This window comes from Hypanus sabinus, chromosome 28, assembly GCF_030144855.1.
Source record: "Hypanus sabinus isolate sHypSab1 chromosome 28, sHypSab1.hap1, whole genome shotgun sequence".
Taxonomy (NCBI): domain Eukaryota; kingdom Metazoa; phylum Chordata; class Chondrichthyes; order Myliobatiformes; family Dasyatidae; genus Hypanus; species Hypanus sabinus.
Genome location: NC_082733.1, coordinates 17,188,585 through 17,208,006, shown reverse-complemented (window position 1 = coordinate 17,208,006; position 19,422 = coordinate 17,188,585). Strand labels below are relative to the sequence as shown.

The following is a 19,422-nucleotide window of genomic DNA, read 5'->3' as shown; positions in this document are numbered from 1 at the left end:
GCCCCAAGCTGCAAATGTTCCTCATATGTTAACCCCTTTATTCCCAGAATCATCCTCATGAACATCCCCTGGACCCTCTCCAATGACAATACATCCTTTCAGAGATATGGGGCCCAAAACTGTTGACAATACTCCAAGCACGTCTTGACTAGTGTCCTATAAAGCCTCAGCATTATCTCCTTTTTTAATATTCTATCCCCTTTAAAATAAATGCCAATGTTGCATTTGCCTTCTTTACCACAGACTCAACCGGTGAGTTAACCTTCTGGGAGTTTTGCATGAAGACTCCTGAGTCCCTTTGCACCTCTGAAGTTTGAATTTTCTCCCCATTTAAGACACTATTGTTTGTTTTACCAAAATGCATTATCATACATTTCCCAATACTGTTTTCCATCTACCACTTTTTTGTCCATTCTTCCCATTTATCTAAGTCCTGCTGCGATCACATTGCTTCTGTGTGTGAAATTGTGTGCAGTTTTGGGCTCCTTATTTAAGAAAGGATGTGCTGACATTGGAGAGGGTTCAGTGAAGATTCACTAGAATGATTCTGAGAATGAGAGAGTTAACATATCAGAAACGTTTGACCGCTCTTGGACTGTAGAAGAGTTTAGAAGAATGAGGGGGGACCTCATAGAAACATTTTGAATGTTGAAAGGCATGAACAGAGTGGATGTGGCAAAGTTGTTTCCCGTGGTGGGGGAGTCTGGTACGAGAGGACATGACTTCAGAACAGAGATGCGAAAAATTTTTTTTAGCCAGAGGGTGGTGAATCTGTGGAATTTGTTGCCGCGGGTGGCAGTGGAGGCCAAGTCATTGGGTGTATTTAGGCAGAGATTGATAGGTATCTGAGTAGTCAGGGCATCAAAGGTTATGTTGAGAAGATGGGGGAATGGGACTAAAGGGGAGATCGGATCAGCTCATGATGAAATGGCGGAGCAGACTTGATGGGCCGAATGGCCAACTTCTGTTCCTTTGCCTTATGATCTTATGCTTCCTCAATGCTACTTACCTGTCCACCTATCTTCATGTCATCTGCAAACTTTGTCAGAAAGCCGTTAATTCCACTGTCGAAATCATTGACAAACAATGTGAAAAGTAATGGTCCCAATACTGACCCCTGAGGAACACCACTAGTCACTGGTAATCAACCGGAAAAGGCCTTTATTCCAACTTGCTGCCTCCTGCCTGTCTGCCATTCCTCTATCCATGCCAGTATATTTCCTGTAACACCATAGGGTTTTATCTTGTTAAGCACCTTATCAAATGCCTTCTGAAAATTCAAGTAAATGGCATCCACTGCCTCTCTTTGTCCACCTTGCTTGTTACTTTTTTGAAGAATTCCAACAGATTAGTCAGGCAAGATTTCCCTTTTACAGAAACCGTGCTGATTTTGACTTATTTTATCATTAGTCTCCAAGTGTTTCAAAACCTTGTCCTTAATATTGGACTCCAACACTTTCCCCAACCACTGACATTAGGCTAACTGGCCTATAGTTTCCTGTCTTTTGTTTTCCTCCCTTCTTACAGAATGGAATAACATTTGTAATTTTCCAGTCCTTAGTGACCATGCCAGAATCAAGTAATTCTTTAGAGATCATGACCAATGAATCCGTTATCTCTTCAGCAACCCCTTTCAGGATTCTGGGATGTAGTCCATCTGGCCCATAACATTAGAATGTAAGCACATAAGAAATAGGAGCAGGAGTAGGCCATCTGGCCCGTCAAGCCTGTTCGACCATTCAATAAGACTATGGCTGATCTCACCATGGACTCATCTCCACCCAGCTGCCTTTTTTTCCATAACGCTTAATTCCTGTACTATGCAAAAATCTATCCAACCTTATCTTAAATATATTTACTGAAGTATCCTCCAGTGCTTCATTGGACATGTGGCTTATCCACCTGAAGGCCATTGAATTGCCTATCATTTTTTCCTTTGCAATAGCAATGGCACACCTTCTCCCTGACACTCACGGACCGCTGCCACACAGCTAATGTCTTCCATAGTAAAGACTGAAGCAAAGTACTTATTAATTTCATCTGCCATTTCTTTGTCCCTCATCACTACCTCACCAGCATCATTTTCCAGTGATCCCACATCAACTCTCACCCTCCTTTTATTCTTTATGTAACTGAAAACACTTTTATTATCCCGCTTTATATTATCGGCTTGTTTGCACTCATATTTCATCTGTTCCCTTGTTATGGCTTTTTTAGTTGCCTTTTGTTGGATTTTAAAAGCTTCCCTCGTCAGCCAGGGTTGCCTAACCCTGCCATTTGAGAATTTCTTCTTCTGTGGGACATATCTATCCTGAACTATTCCCCAGAAACTTCAGCCTCCACTGTTTTGCTGTCAATCTAAAATCTAAATAAACAACTTCCACTGACTCTACTTCAGAAGTATTCAGTTGACAAAACTATGATGAAATACTGGAAGATATGCAAAAGGTTCTGTAAGTAGAAGTTAAAAATAAAATACTGGTTGATAAATTTTACTCGCTCTTGATCTATACTCGGTGGGAAGAGAAAGGGTTAATTCTCGGAGATGTGACTCAAAAGAGATCATTAAATAGAATGATTTTTTTTTAATGTCTGTTTTTCTGAATGTGTGCGTCATTGGCAAGAGCAGCACTTGTTACCCATCTCTAACTGAGAAGGCAGTGTTGAGAAGCCTTCCTGAACTGTTGGAGATTTGCAGGTCATATGACCTGGAGTGGCATCACCCCCCTGCCCCCACCAGCTGGTGGTAATAATTGTGAAAGATGATGAGAGGAAGTGACATGAGAGGAAATGCTTAGCATCATTGTAAAGATACACATGGTTGAATGAACAGAAATAGGCAGCTGTCTTCTTGAGCCTGCTCAATCACATTGTGTTCTAGTTCACTGACAGTGGTAGCCGTCTTTGGCTGCACAAGGTCCCACCTTTGATCACATGTTTACAAAGGCAAAATGTCAAGGAAACCAACATTAGATTTAGTCTGTATTTTTTCTGTTCTTCGCAGCTGTGAATGTGACTCATGTACTAGAATCAGACTTCTCAAAAAACACTACACCAGTCAGTTTGTGTCACTTCTGCTGTTTTATGGCAAAATAACTCATCACTTTTGGCAATCAGCCATGCAAAACATTATGCTTGTGTAATTAGCAAATAATGCCTCCCAGCCTTTCAAAAAAATTCCAATTAAATTTGCCTTTAAAACTAACAGTGTTTCACAGAAACATTACTGTAAATCTGCAGCAATGGTCATTATGTTTTGTAACCTCAGAAATTAATTGAAAGAAAAAACATGGGAATCTGGGAAAACTTACCTATTTTGTTTTAATTTAGTGAGGTGCTCACTTACTGTATGACGTGGTTTAATGACATACTTCTTACATACAATCTGCAATGAATTACATAAACAAACAATGCTGGCGGGAGAGGCGTGGCTGTGAAGCAATCGCAGGTTCTGGGGCCTCCTCCGTGCTGGTTGCAGGAGCTGAATCTGGGACTGTAGGAAGTGGATCTGGCAGCTCTGGACACCTTTCTTCTCTGTCAGGGCAATGCAAGCCATTCCCAGGAAAGGGAGGGGCATTGCTCTTGGCAACTTCTGGATGTGTTGGCATCTCGAAGTAGTGCATTGCAAGCTGCTTGACCTGCTGATCTAACCCAGGCCACCATTGGAAGCTTAGAGCAAGCACTTCCATTTTGATCATGCCTAGATGATCAGCATGCAGCTCCTCCAACACGTTGGCTCTCAGCTTGGATGGTACAACAACTCTCAATAGCCACATAAGGCAAAGGGCAAGTTCATCCCGGCACTGGTAAAAATGGGGGAACTGGAATTTCAGCTGCACAGTCCACCATTTTGGGTTGCCATGTAGACCCGGGACAGTGTGGTTTCCCTTTGGATCATCTCTGCCCTAATAGGGAGACTTTTGATTTGCATTAGGGAGAATGTGTCAAGAGGAAATGTCCTCTTTTTTAAATTTTTCAGGTATTTCCTTTTCAGGTTTCAGGTAAATGGGACAATGCATCAGATTTCCATGATTAGTTGTTCTCTTGAATTCAGTCTCGTGAACATCACTTTATTGTGCTGCTGCTGTTAGTGGAATACCCTTCTGTGGATTGAAAATGGTTGGTCATCAGTAATGAGGGTAAACTCTCTCCCATACAAGTACTGGTTGAACGTTTTACACCCCAAACCAGATTCAAGGCCTCTCTGTCAATCTGGGCATAATTTTTCTCTACAGTGGTAAGGGAACTTGGTGCAAAGGCTATAGGGCGTTCACTTACATCACTTGTAACATGCAACAAGAGTGCACCAACAGTGTTCTATAAGGCGAGGTGTCACAGGCAAACTTTACTGGATAATGTGGATCATAATGTGTGAGCACAGTGTTTGACGTCACCATGTCCTTTACGTTTTGGAAAGCCAACTCACACTGTTTTGTCCACTGCCATTTCTTCCCGATCTGTAATCATGAGCTCAAGGGGTGGGGCACAGTAGGCAGCTTTGGCAGGGACCTGTTATAGTAATTAACAAATCCTAAAAAGGACTATGATAGTGACATGTCCTTTGGTCTTGGGGCATCTATCACTGCTTGAATTTTCTCAGCACTCTTGTGTAAATCCTTTTTGTGTCCTATCGTATCGTATCCTATCGTATCCGCCTCCACTACTGTCGCCGGTAGCTCATTCCACGCACTCACCACTCTCTGAGTAAAAAAACTTACCCCTGACATCTCCTCTGTAGCTGCTTTCAAGCACCTTAAAACTGTGCCTCTTGTGTTAGCCATTTCAGCCCTGGGAAAAAGCCTCTAACTATCCACACGATCAATGCCTCTCATCATCTTATACACCTCTATCAGGTCAACTCTCATCCTCCGTTGCTCCAAGGAGAAAAGGTTGAGTGTGACCACAGTAAGTGATGTGTGTTTAAAGATTACACACATGTTGCATCGTGCGGTGAGCCCATGAACTTCTAATCTTTTTAACACTGACTTGAGAGTTTGGAGAAGTTCTTTGTCATCCTTAACAATATCTTTGAATTCATCCAGGTAACACTGAGTGCCTGGGCAGCCTTGCAGCACCTGGTCCATAGCTTTCTGCTAGAGTGCAGGTGCAGATGCTACTCCAACAATAAACCTATTATCACAATAAAGCCTTTTGCGAGTGCTTATGGGGAGAATCACTTTGGATTTCCTACACCTCCATCTGTAGGTAGGCGTCAGCTACATCCATTTGCTGAAGCTTTTACTCTCCAGAAAGGTTTGCAAAGATATTCTCTCCCTGAGCAGAGGGTGTTGATCTACTTTCAGTATTAAGTTGACAATGACCTTAAAATCCCCACAGATCCTGATAGACCCTTTCTTTTGCTCCTGCGACCACTGATCCATGGAAAGAATTGGAAAGAATTCCTTCAGACTCCATGTGATCTAGCTCAGAGGACACTTTAATCACGGATGGTATAAGAAATCAGGCAGGCATTCCCAAAATTTGGGTGTGGCATTTTCATTTATTTTACTCTTGATATACTTGACTTTTACAATGCCATCCTTGAACACACTGCTGTGGCATCATGCAGTACTTCTCTTAATTTGGTTTCAGTTGATTCTGTTGCAGGAGATGTGGCTTGCAAATACTGAATGGATCTCCAATCAAGTTGTATTTGTCTCAGCCAATCATGGCCCCATAATGCCGGCCCTCTTTATTTACCATATTCACATGGCTTGTTGGTTCTTGTATTTCACTGTTATGAATGCCATTCCCACAGAAGTTATCTTTTGTTCCAGTGTAAGTTATTAGATATCTGCAGGCTTCAGTTAAGTATATTTGAAATGCCATTCAAGCTCTTTTTGTGGAATGACTGAAACAGCCAAGCCAGTGTCCAATACAATTTGAATTAATTTGCCGTTCACTTCTTTTCTAAGCCATATTGCTTATGGCTGGTGTGGTATTCTGCGTCCAGTGCTCCCGGTGTGGCTTTTTATATATTGGTGAGACCCGACGCAGACTGGGAGACTGTTTTGCTGAACACTTACGCTCTGTCTGCCAGAGAAAGCAGGATCTTCCAGTGGCCACACATTTCAATTCCACGTCCCATTCCCATTCTGATATGTCTATCCATGGCCTCCTCTACTGTCAAGATGAAGCCACACTCAGGTTGGAGGAACAACACCTCATATACCGGCTGGGTAGCCTCCAACCTGATGACATGAACATTGACTTCTGTTAATGCCCCCCCCCTCCCCTTCTTACCCCATCCCTGATATATTTAATTTATTTTCCCCTTTTTTTCTCTCTCTTTCTGCCCATCACTCTGCCTGTTCTCCATTTCCCTCTGGTGCTTCCCTCCCCCTTTCTCTCTCCCTAGGCCTCCTGTCCAGTGATCCTTTCCCTTCTCCAGCTCTGTATCCCTTTTGCCAATCACCTTTCTGGCTCTCAGATTCACCCCACCCCCTCTGGTCTTCTCCTATCATTTTGCATTTTCCCCTCCCCCTGCTACTTTCAAATCTCTTACTATCTTTCCTTTCAGTAACCCTGATGAAGTCTCAGCCCAAAACGTTGACAGCGCTTCTCCCTATAGATGCTGTCTGGTCTGCTGCGTTCCACCAGCATTTTGAGTGTGTTGCTTGAACTTCCAGCATCTGCAGATTTCCTCGTGTTTGCTTGTGTCTTGTTAGTTTTCACATTGTAAATCTTAAGGTTATGCAATCCAGCTTCACTCTCATCATTTTTAGATCTTACATCAACAGCATGCAGATTAATGCTTTTTTGAAACTGCAGTTTGTCTTTTTATCTTTTTCTCTTCACTGTGCAGTTCATTTATTTTTGTCTGCTTGACTTGCTTTTTGTAGGTGTTTTTTTTTAAGCCTGCCTTGTTCTGTTGTATGTGAGACCCTGTTACTAAGGTAACACAATTAGTTTGGCCAAGCTGGTTTTGAAAGTTGCAGTTTTGTTTATGCTTACTTCCATTCCTGACTGCAACTCACTTGTGTCGCTGGTTGCTGTTTCCATAGATAGAGCAATTTCAACTGTTCCTTTAAATGCGAGTTGTGCTTCAGTTAGGAGCTGTTTTTGAATGCTTTCTTGTAAGGTTCAAACTAAACAATCTCTCAGTGCATCACTGAACTGTCAATGCTTGGAAAATTTCTTCAATTCAGCCACAGAAGTGGAAATGGACTCCTCTTCCCTTTGATTCCACTTATGGAATCTAAACCGACAATTCAATCAACAATGGTTTCAGTTCTAAATTTTCCTGCATTACTTTCCTGATATCAGTAAAGCTAATTTTGGCTGTTTTGGTTGGAGCAGTCAAACTTCTAAGTAAACTGTATGCTCTTCCACCTGTTATACTCAGTAACATTAGTACTCGGTTTTCATTGTCTATTTTGTTTGCTTCAAAATATTGTTCAATTCATTCAGCATACATCATCCAGTTATCTGCTTTTCAAACACATCTATATTTCGGATGCCATTTCTGATTTATTATTTATTATTATCACCTGATACTGTTAATTAGCCAATAAACTTCATCCATTTTCTGTCTTTTTAAAAAAATCAGCAGTCTCCCTCCCGTTGCGAAGAAACATGTGCCGCATTTACTTTTATACTCGAATGTCTCTCTCTCTTTCCTTGTGAAGAAAAAAATGTGCCGCACTTCAACAGTTAGGTAGTCATTTCAGGTTTGTTTTAAAGCTTCCTCATTGCCTCTGTTATGTTTTGTAACTCCAGAAATGGATCAAAAGGAAGGCATGGGAGCCCAGGAAAAAATGTGTACTTTGTTTTACTTTAGTAAGGCACTCACTTATGACGTGGTGACATAACGATGTATGCCATTCATGTACTTCTTTCATATAACCCATAATGGATCAAGGAAACTAACAAAGAGTGCTTAATCAAACAATGTATTTACAATATTACTGACATATTAAATACACAACAGTAATATTCACTGCTTTCATTTACTGTAATGTTCCAGCTAAGTTATTTTGTGCTAACCAATGTGGTGATTCCATCTGCACAACTGACAAATTCTAATTATCCTTTTAATATATTAGTCATTATATCAGTAGGGGTGTTGATAAGTTGCTTAAGTGCTGTAACCTGAAGAATAATGCAGAGTTTAAATTGCATCTCTATTCTTCTGAAGGGTTAAATATAACTAGCTGAACCATGCCTACTACTGCCTGCAACACAATAACACTGAAAACTCTTACATTTTCTTTTCACCTTCCAACCTCAGTATAAGTAATGTGGTGTTACCTTTTGTTTTAACAAAATCATTCACAGGAAATGGATGCACAATAATATTTATTACCCATCTTCAGATGCCCTGAGAATCTGAACCAAAATCAGGTGTAATATCACAGGCATATGTAATGAAATTTGTTGCTATGAGGCAGCAGTACATTGCAATACATAATAATAAAAATTCTGAATTACGGTAAGATAAATATTATAAATGTTATAAATAGTATAAATATTATAAATAAATGTTAAATTAAATAAGTAGTGCAAAAAGAGAAAAAAAAGTAGTGAGGTAGTGTTCATGGGTTCAATGTCCATTCAGAAATCTGATGGCAGAGAGCAAAAAGCTGCCCTGGAATGTTGAGTGTGTACCTCTTCCCTGATGGAAGCAATAAGAAGGTGGCATGCTGATGCTTCTCCTTTTCTTTTCTTTTTACAATATTTTTATTCAGAAGAAAAAAAAACAAGATTTACAGAGTGCAACACATAGACACATCTCAACATAACTTGTGTACACTCATATATTGTAATAAAATTGATCAAAATGTTATAGCATAACACATAAAGTTATACCACTCTGTAATCAAAAATTTAAAGATAAGTCATACATCATAAAATAATTTTTTTATATAAATAAGTCAACTCCCTACCAACTACCAAAGAAAAAAGCTGATGGATGACGATGGATAATTAGAAAAAAAAAGACATATTCACTTAAGAAGAGAAGATAAAAATATACATAAAAGTCTGTGCACTGTTAAACTTTATAAATTGGAAAAGTAATTTAGGAAAGGTCCCCAAATATCATAAAAAGATTGTTTCGAATTTAAGACTGAGCAGCGGATCTTTTCTAAATTTAAATAAGACATAATATCACGTAACCATTGAAGATGTGTAGGAGGAGTAGACTCCTTCCATTTAAGCAAGATTGCTCTTCTTGCTAAAAGAGAGGTAAAAACTAAAATCTGTAGGTTAGGAGTATTTAAAGTTATCTTCTGTTTTTCTAATGGTTAATGTCTTGCTGGAAACACTTAAAGAACAATTTAGTTTTTATTTGTTCGGACTCTTAAACTCCTTGGAGTAAAAGGACTGCGGTGCAGGAGAGCAACCAAGAACATTCCGGAGGCCTCGCGGTGGCTGTGGATCTGGAGGGGGGGATCCGTGGATAAGTGCACCACTTGGACACAAGTCGGGGGCTGATCACCCCCGGCTGGGTCGCCCGGGCGAGGGTGTCTGATGATTAAAGACCCAAAACATCTTACGACCCCGAAGACGTGTCTATGTAGCACCAGAAGGTGTATCCTACAGCTTTCTTTTATTGAGTATTGCTGGTAAGGGCAACATTTAATACTGATTTGTAATTCAGAAGGTGGATGTAATCTGCTCACTTGGACTGCTGGAGTTCCTACAGTGCTGATTGGTGGGGAGGACTTAGTACAAGCAATGATGAGGGAATTGTGGCAGATTTTCAGATGATGATGGTATGTGAGGGGTGGAGAGGGGCCCTGCACAAATTACTGTTTGCCCATCCCTGAAGGTCTTGACTATTTTTTTGGTGGCAGAGGTTGTAGATTTATTAGATGCAGTCCGTGATGAGAAATTGCATTGTAATTTATAGATGGTATAGTGTGTGGCAGTGGTGGAAGGATGGAATGTTTAAGGTGCTGATTGGGGCATCAGTCAAATAGGTTGCATTGGTCTGGATGAAGTTCAGCTTTTTAAAATGTCTACCAGGAAGTGAAAAGTCTTCCATCACAGTATTAACATGTGTCTTACAGATGTGGAAAAGGCTTTGAGTTATTTAGAAGCGAGTCACTCACTCCACCCTCTGACCTGCTCTTGTTTCTGGTACTTTTCTGATCCCCAGAATATTGATGGTGTTCACTTGGCGGTGGTAATGCTATCGAATATCAAGGCAGGTGGTTCGACTTTTTCTTGTAAGGATGATTACTGTTCCGGTGTTTTGAGACAAACTATCAGCCCATGTTTGTGTGTGTGTGTTTTTTTAAGGTATTGATTGTTGTTCAGGCAGGAGTTAATTCTAGCCATGACCAACCTCTCAAAGCACTCTGTCACAGTAGATGTGAGTGCTACGGGGTGTTAATCATTGAGGCTGCTCACCCTGCTCTGTTGGGCACCATTATGTTTGATACCATTTTGATACTATTGTAACCCAGATGACTGCTAAGATGCTCTTTCTTTCTTAGTGTGACAGTCTAATATCCACATTGGAGCTCACCGTTCCATCCATTCGTTCCCCATCGACCTCCTCCGAGCATCGCTGACCCTTGGACCCTCGCTCCAAGTCCACTCCGTCCGGCGGCCTACCAACTCTCTCTACTCGCGTCTTCTCTCTTCCTCTCTTGCCAACAGAAGACTGTGAAATCCCTTCTATCAGCCCCACAAGAAAGAACACCATGTCTCTCACTGGGTGGCGCACATTCCAAAGCCCCCATTATCTCTAGTCATAACCCAAACATTGCTGCAACAAAGAAACCATTACATTAGCAGTGAAACCTTACAGAGAGGCCTTTACATTAGGATCTGGTAGACATTGATTAGACATCTAAAATAGTTTAGAAGACAGTCAATCTATCATAAAAGATACACAATTGGCCTAAAGTCTTCAGTAACCAGAATTTATTTTGCACCTTGATAATCTGAAAAACAAGTTGATCAGTTTTCACTTGCTTGGGAGATGTAGTGTTAATCCTTTACAGCAGGTGTGGATGCCATAGCTCAGCACCATGGAATGAAAATATGGAATATTTGAGGGAGATGTATAAATGGTTTCTGTTGTGTTAATCTTGTCTCAGCCGTTCACAATAAAGAACTAATGGCTGGATTACGAACAGGTCTGAGGCTTAAAATATTTAAAACTGTAATATGACCCTTATCATAACCTGATGTCAGCAGTACAGATCTAGTACATTGTACGCCTCTGTTGAAATTCATCAGTGATATCAACTGGGAATGTGTTTCCCAGGGCAGATATTATCCCCAAGTCTTGACTGCTTGGTTATGTACAGAAGATTGATGTGTTATCCAACATTTGTCCCTTAACTAACACTGATAAAATATTCCCTTTGGAATATTGTGCTGTGTCATCTTGACTTCTGCCTTTCCTAATTTCAGGTTAACTTCATTTATTGTGAGTTTGGAGAATGTTGTTTCTTCCTTGTTTTAACTAGGGAAAGTGAGGCAAGAAGGTAGTTAGAAAATGGTAACTCCTATAGTTTTGTGTCAGTTTTGATCTGAAATCTCACATTGATTGGATCCATAATCTAAACCCATTTCATGAAATGTAATCTTCATATTCTTTATTTTGGATTCATTTGGAAGAGGAAACAGTTCACATCCTTAGGAAATCCTGAACTGAATCTTAGCAAAAGGCATTGTGCAGGTGTTTCACACTGCACCCAATTATACTGTGGTGGAAGGGAGAATGGTGAGATAAAGAAAAGTTGCTATGGGAACTCCAGGCTATTGAACTGTTGCTTTGAAAAAAATAACGCAGTTTTGTATTTGAATGATTTACAGAAACTACACACACTAAAGATGTTCTTAGAACAATACAAAATTTTTTTGACAAGAGCAGGCCATTTGGCCCAAACAAAGCTTGCCAAATTCCTACTCACAGAGTGTTTTGAAATAACTATCAGGCTTGGATTTGAAAGTCTCTAGGATACTACTCTCAACTACCAACTAGGTAGTTAGTTCCACATGTAAAGAAATGCTTCCTGATGTTAGTCTGAAATCTCCCTTTAACCAGTCTCCCCAGATGGCCTGGTATCCTTGATATCATTAGAAGAGAGGAAGTAAAAAATTAGGTCAACAGCAATAGTACAAGTGATAACAGATTAGATGAATGGAAACTGTTTTCAATGGCAGCAAAAGAGACGGCGATGAATAATCCAAGTGGCAGATGTTTATTTTACATGATCATAAAAAAGCTCCAGACCACGGAAATCTGAAACAACATGGCTCTGTTCCCCAAGGGGCATCAGTGAGGCAACGAGTGTGGAAAGAGAAGTCGAGTTAATATTTCAGCTCAGAGAATGTTTCCAGCGTTTTCAGTTTTGTACTTTGTTTCTACACAGTGCAGGTGTGCTTTAAATGGCTGGTGGTATCTGTTTCAATAGCAATGTGCCTGATGTAGTAGGAACTTAAAGGTTTAATGAGAATGAGGAACTGGAGGGACTGTATTAGTGAAAAAAAACAACTTTAAAGAAGTTGATGAGATTGAAAACTGACAAAACCCAAGGATCCAAGATCAACATTTCAAGGCTTGAAGAGATAGTGACTGCTCTTTGCAGAGATTTTTAAAAAACCTCCAAAGTTCTGTTAATTCTGGAATGGTTCTTATGCAGGATAGAAAATGCATCTCCACTATCTGACAGATGACTTGCATCTGACACGTTCAAAGACTTTTACACTCTTTTGAGAACTTTAAAGAAGGGCGGGACTCTGGTCCAGTCTTGCTTCTTGCGGAGAGTTGTTGGGGTGTTTCATTTGTGGGAGTGGTGGTCCTCACCTCACCCAGCTGGAGGATCAGGAGGCTGAGGGCATTGCCCGCACCAGGTTAGAACCGGTACACAGCCACAGCTCAAGGTCGACCAAACTGAATGCAGCCTGGCCTTTGTATATGCATTTCCCTAACATTAGCATCACCGACATGGCTGCAAATATTACCCATCTCTTGCTACAACATTATTAAGATATGACCAAAGTTTGTGGAATTAGAACCACATGTTGGTTGGACGTGTGGAAGGCTCTGTTCCCCAAGGGGCATCAGTGACAAAGACCCAACAGCTTTCAATCACTTTTCCGAAGCAGTTTCATTGAATTAAATTTTACCGAAGGTCTTGGTGAATTTGAACCATATACATACAGCACAGCCCAGGCCTTTTGGCCCTTCAAGTCTTGGATTAGCTATCAAGAATCTATTTAAACCATGCCCATGTTATTCCTTCCACACTCTCATTAGCTGTTGCCAGATTTTGCCTCTCAACTACACACTAGGGACAATTCACAGAGGCCAGTTCACCTGGCAGCCAGCACGTCTTCGGGTTGCGGAAGAAACTCAAGCACCAGGAAGGGAATCAATGCAATCGTAGGCAGAGCATGCAGACATCACAGTTTTGGGGTTGGGAGGAGGGAGGTCGATTAAACCTAGACTACTGGAGCTGCACCACTACGGTTGTTTGCTAAATAAAGCCAAAGGTGTGAACTTGATGAATAATTTCTAATTCATATATATTTGACAGTTTTTAATCCAAATAAACAAAAGGAAGGATCATCTTTATGCATTGGTTTAACCGCATGCATTTAATTAGATAATCACTTCCATTTGCTGGAGAATTCACAAAACCGTATATTGCAATTACTTTTACAGAGAACCCTTGCAAATTCCATTCCTGTCTTAATCCCACATTAAAGGAAAACTCGCATTTTGGAACACCTTTCACATGTTGAAGTGCTTTACAGCTGTTGAGGTACTTCAGACATGAATCACTGCAGAAAGCACAGCAGCCAGTTTACAGAGCAGAAAGCACAGCAGCCAGTTTACAGACAGTACAACCCCATAAATAGAAATGTGATAATGCCTTGATAATCTGTTCTAGTGAAAGTGACTAAGGGATACATTTTGGAAAACCCCCCCCTGCTGCTCTGCAGTATTGTGACCTAGGATCCATTGTGCCTATCTATGAAGCTGTTGGTTATTTAGCTCAATAGGTTACCAGAGGCCTGAATGGCATATCACTGGAGTGGGGCTTGAACTCACAACCTGCCGCCTCAGAAGCAGAAGAGTTACCGCTAAGCCACCATCTCCTATGCTGGCATTCAAAACAATGAATATATTGGAACCCATTGATACTGTAATGCTTAAGCTGTTATGCACCCCCAGTCATCTCAGCTCCCCACCAGTGAGCATTTTAAAAAATGGAGAGGAAATGTTTATAAACATGATGCATGGATGAATATACTTTGACTCCATTGGGAAGCACGTTACTTATTCCCTATTATGCATTCTATTTATAAGATGTCGAGGTCACGAGTGTTGTAAGTAGGCATGGAATGTGGATAGTGCATTCAGTTATGAAGTTCTGGCCATAGTTGGTGAAGAAAGGGTTCTGGGGAGGAATGAATGAAGACAGTTGGTTAACAATAGATAGCAGGAATGTGAAAGTGGATCAAGGACAAAATAACTCAGCAATCTTAAGCTGTACTTTGAGAGTCTCCATGTTCCACAGAATGAAGCAAAGTGCAGAGCTGCACTGCATTTCTAATTTAAGATATTATTTGATCTCCTGCTTGCACTCTGTTGAGGTTACAGAGCAAAATAATGGCCATATCCAATCCCAGATACAATGATGCTATTTTAAAAGTCAGCTGCCTGCAATAAAAATAGTCAAAGAATGGTGTAAACCTTATAGCTTAATCTGCCGTGGAGACCAGGCTATTTCACCAGCATCAATCAGGAAGATTAATTTAAAGATGGTAACAATATAGACACAATTAGGCAAAATATTCTTCACAGCTGTCCTTGCTGAATTTTGCAATAGAAACTACTTACCTTGAAATTCTATCTCTTAACTCAATGTTTTCTGCATGCTGTGATGGAACTTTGTGAAAGACACAGTCAGTAATGGTGACTGTGTGCACACACTTGCGACTTTATTCCCGATTCTGTGTATCAGATGTAAATGCGTGGACACTACTTGGTACATATTGTGATATCAAACAGTGGAACGTGCTTATTGTAACTTGGCCAAAGCAGACCCTAAAGAAGGTGAAATGCCCCTTGGTGTTATTTGGAAAATATCTGAACTCAACTAGACCATAGACCGGAAGCCTGAGATGCCTGTATTCTTCAGAAAGCTTTCTCTCAGACTTTCTTTTGTGGGTGTTCCCAGTGTACTGAAATCAGTTTTCAGCGCTGCTGATTTCAGACTCCCCAATCATATGCCCACATCGATCACCACCTCAGTTAGCACTTCAACAATGATCCTTTCTTCATGATCTTCTTTATGCCTCCGCTCCACAGCCATCTCTCACAATGATAAACCACCCCACCTCCTACCTGCTGCCCAACTCAGTTTCTTGGAGTTCCAGCCACGCTTTGCAATGGCTGGAACTCATGGACTATAGACATTGATTAAGGGCTGTCCTAACATGCACTAAGCATAACACTGGGGGTTCAATCCACCACATCAATACTCTATTGTGCATTTCCAGTCATCTTACAATTTCTAACCTGTTTTGGTTGGCGAAGTTGGTATTGTGTGATTTCTTCATGCATACATAACATGACAAAAAGAGGCAGGAGCCATGCATTCATCCGCCTTTCCTGTACTAATGCCAAATTTCATATCCCATGATTAAAAGCTACACATCCTTAAATATTCTCAATGACTGAGCCTTCACACTTCTCGGAGAAGAGACATTTCCCTCTGGGTGAAGAATCTTCCTCTCATCCCTTTCCTGAATGACTATTCTTTTTTTTTCTGGAGATTATGACTCCTGGTTTCTGATATTTCAGCCAGGGAAAATATAAAATTTGCATCAATCCTGTCTAGCTCCAGAAGAATTTTTGTACATTTCGATAAAGTCACCTCTCATTCCTGTCAGGCTTAGAGGACACAAGCTCTACAAGTGACAGTCCCCCTTCCAAAGAATCAATCTGGTGACTCTATTCTGCATTCCTTTCAACACAACTATCTCCTTGCTTAGGTGGGGGAACAAAACAGCAGAATAATTGGGTTTTCTATGGTTTACATGGACTATTTTGCACCAATTCTAAACACAAACTTAACCCTCTCTCCACAATAAGCTTCTATGAAGATATTTGCTGAGACTGGGGGCTATTCCAGGTAAGTCTCAGGAGCTGGCTGGATGGGGGAGGATTCTCCCATGACTTCCTGTTCAATGTTTTCACACATTGGAATACAAAATTGGAGGGAGGTAACCCTGTCCTTTTCTATCTGCATCTTGATACTTGCCATGTTTTTGGGACATGCGTTACGTGATAGAGGGCAGGGGAATTCTTTAATATCTTGGTCCCTGCTAAATCTCACTGGTTCCCCGCTGGAGAAGGAAGGAATGGGCAGTAGTGGCTCGAGCAGGGCATTTCCTGCCATATCAGCTCATTCCACCAGTTCTTCTGTAGCAATTTCACAGAGAACTATTTTCCTCCATAGGAAAAAAATACATCGCTTCATATACTTCTAATGGGAACAGGCAGAAATGCAAATATATCAGACCCAAGTTTGTTCTCTAATCACTTTATTGATTGGTATTGCATTTCTTGTATTTATTAATATGTGTTTTCTTTAATAAACAGGCACAGTTTTCACACATTGGAGCATCCCTTCATTCCAGGACTCCTTACACATACAGAGTACCAGAAGATGCCTATCTGTCCTTTCTATTAATAAATGGACTGTATGGTATTCTGCCACAGTTACTTGCCTACAGATGTATCAACAGCCCAGAGTTTTTTCTAAAAAGGAAAAAGGACACAAAGACCATGTAGACCCTGATCGTATGAAATGATTTATTTTTATGTCCAAATATGCATAATTGTTAATTAAATAGGTTTGCATATTTAATATTAGAGGAACATTACTAGTAGAAAATTGTATTGGTGCCTTGTAAATGAAGTTCATTTTCTATTTTGGTATTAATACTGTTTTATTTTCCCAAGTGTACTGTTGAGTAAAATTAATAGATTTGTGTATTTAAGAATTGTAATCTAAGTGCCAAACACAATGCACTTATACTTTAGCCAATGACTGCAACTGTGAAATCTGCATCAGTCACATCAGTTTCGATGCTTATCCTGTGTAACGCAATAAGTTACCAAGTTTGTCTGTGCAATAAGAACCAGGAGGGGCTGTGAATATCAGTACAGCAGTCTGGTATAATTTTAGATTGTGTACTTTCTGAAAATGTGGCAAAACTATTAATAGTAACTTTTAACAGAGAGTTGCAGAGAGGTTTGAAAGGAGAGGGCTGTAGAATAATGCTGAAGAAGCAGAGCTTGCATAGGGCTGTCATTGATAAGATGGGCTGAATTGTCTCAGTCTTATGTGCTGAAAGCAGTGAAGGTATCGATATTAGAATAGAATCATATTATTGATTGCAACAAATCATCTGCTTTGAATATATTTGAAATATATATACAGTAGATCCTGTAGTTCATGCAGCCAATGTTAAAATGACTGTTTACGTAAGATGACCAGTGTGGATAAGAGTACAATGTAAAACATAAATAAATAAACAAACAAACATGAATCTAAGGGACATTCTGCCTCAGTTTTTAAAATCTGTACTCATTTCTGAAGGATCTTCATGATATAAATTTGAGGATTTTAAGACAATGTAAATGTCTAATTCTGTCATTGCACCCAGCTAGAATTGACTGCTTCATTTCCCTACTGCACTAATCTTGGGCAAATCCTGAGGAACATTGCAAGTTTCAAGTTCAAGATTACATTTATTGTCAAAGTAATACATGTCCAGGGTATAACTGTCCTGAAAATCAGCTTTGTTTTGTACCAGCAGCTCAGTACTTTACAGACATGACGAACATAAATTACATCAACTTAAATTAACATTAATCCCACATAACTTACATGCCACAATAAATAAAATTAAAAGGATTTAAACCATGGATCGTGGGCTGAATATTAATGTAATTTGAGGGAAATGTATTCTGATGCAGTATTAGGGTTTGTCAGGCCAGTTTAGGGTCCTGATGGCAGCTGTTGCTGAACTGTGAGGTGTAGGTCTTTAGAATCCTTTACCTGGCAACAATGAGAAAAGGTTATGACCAGGATGGATGTTGCTACTTAATCTCCTTTATCTTCCAGTCCATGAGATCTCCATGTTGTCCAGTTCTGGTCTCCTGTGTTTCCTGAATTTCCATTGCTCCGCTTTGAGAAATTGTGTTTTGAGCAGTTTGGACCACAGCTTCTAGAATTTTCTTCCTAAACTTTGCTACTCAGCGCCTCTCTTCTTTGAAGATGCTCGCAAAACCTTTCTCCATTCATCAGACATTTAGTTATTTGTTACAATGGTCTCGAGGGGAGCTCTGTGTGGTAAGTTGGTTGAAGATGAGAGGTGCTGTTGCAAGCTTGGGAAACTGGGAAGAACAGGCTTCTCCTTTGCAATTCCTGCCTTCCAGCTGTGTGGTCGACAATTTGGATGCCCTTCAAATGGGAAGTTTGATTCACAGGGCTGAAGTTAATGGGAACAGGGGAGTGCAGGGATCAGGTAAGGAGTGTGGTTCCAAATTTTGAATAGTGGATGTGAATCTTCAGGAATCCTAAACGAAAGGAAAGGTCCAAACAATGGAGCAGGGGCTTGATAGAAAAGTGCTCCAATGTTGGTTAGGCAGCTCATTACTGGAACAGAGGATATTTGAGGTCTATTTGTGTATAGTGGAGCCAGCCGGCCATGGAAGGTGGAAGTGGGTCAGCTTCTATAGGAAAGACTTTTACGCCCTCTGATCTACAAACTGTGTGGTATGGACACTATTTCAGGAATCCAGCATTGCAACGGTTAAGTAGCCACCTGCTTAAACTGGACAGTCGGCCTGTTATCAGACAGGAAAGGGATGAGTTCAAGGAGGGTTCAAGGTTGGGTTGCAAAATCCTGTACTAGATTTTAATCTCTAATGTGGCAAAATAGTTCCTGTACAAAAATTCAGCCTTGTATATCCTTAAGTGGCACGTGGCTTGTGTCAAATGTTGTCTATTAAGACTACAGTGAGTACAACGTTAAAAACTGGTGCATGTTTATCAGTGTGATGTTGGAGTTGCTGGTACCTTAAAGAGCTATGTCACACAGTTAACTATTGCACCACTCCGTCTACTGTGTTTCAGGCAGTTAAACATCTCTGCTTTAATAAACTGATGCGTTTCTCTGATGCTCTTTGTTTAACTGAATTATATAATATTCAACAGTGCAAGCACTGTCGATGGAAATCATCTCCTACAAATGAGAGTCTGCATGAAAAGAGTGATATCAGTGACTCTGGAACTTAGCAATTGACGTAAGTGTCTTCATCCTGTTCTCTGGGACCCAGTCATGCGTGTGCAGAGGCCCCAACGGGTCGTGTGGACAGGAATGGTGGGAAAGCCTACCACTGTCATATGAACAAATGATCACAGACGGGAACTA

At 40.5% G+C, this 19,422-nt stretch overlaps 1 protein-coding gene across 2 annotated transcripts in view; it reads left to right on the top strand.

Annotated features, from left to right (window-relative positions):
- Positions 1-17,517, top strand: part of LOC132382454 (transmembrane 6 superfamily member 1-like) — a 78,429-nt gene extending 60,912 nt beyond the window's left edge. For both annotated transcript variants that reach the window (XM_059952667.1, XM_059952666.1), the window contains exon 10: positions 16,580-17,517. In XM_059952667.1, coding sequence (XP_059808650.1) covers positions 16,580-16,771 — 192 coding nt within the window. In that variant the 3' untranslated portion in view covers positions 16,772-17,517. The remainder of the gene's footprint in view (positions 1-16,579) is intronic.
- Positions 17,518-19,422: the final 1,905 nt, after the last annotated feature.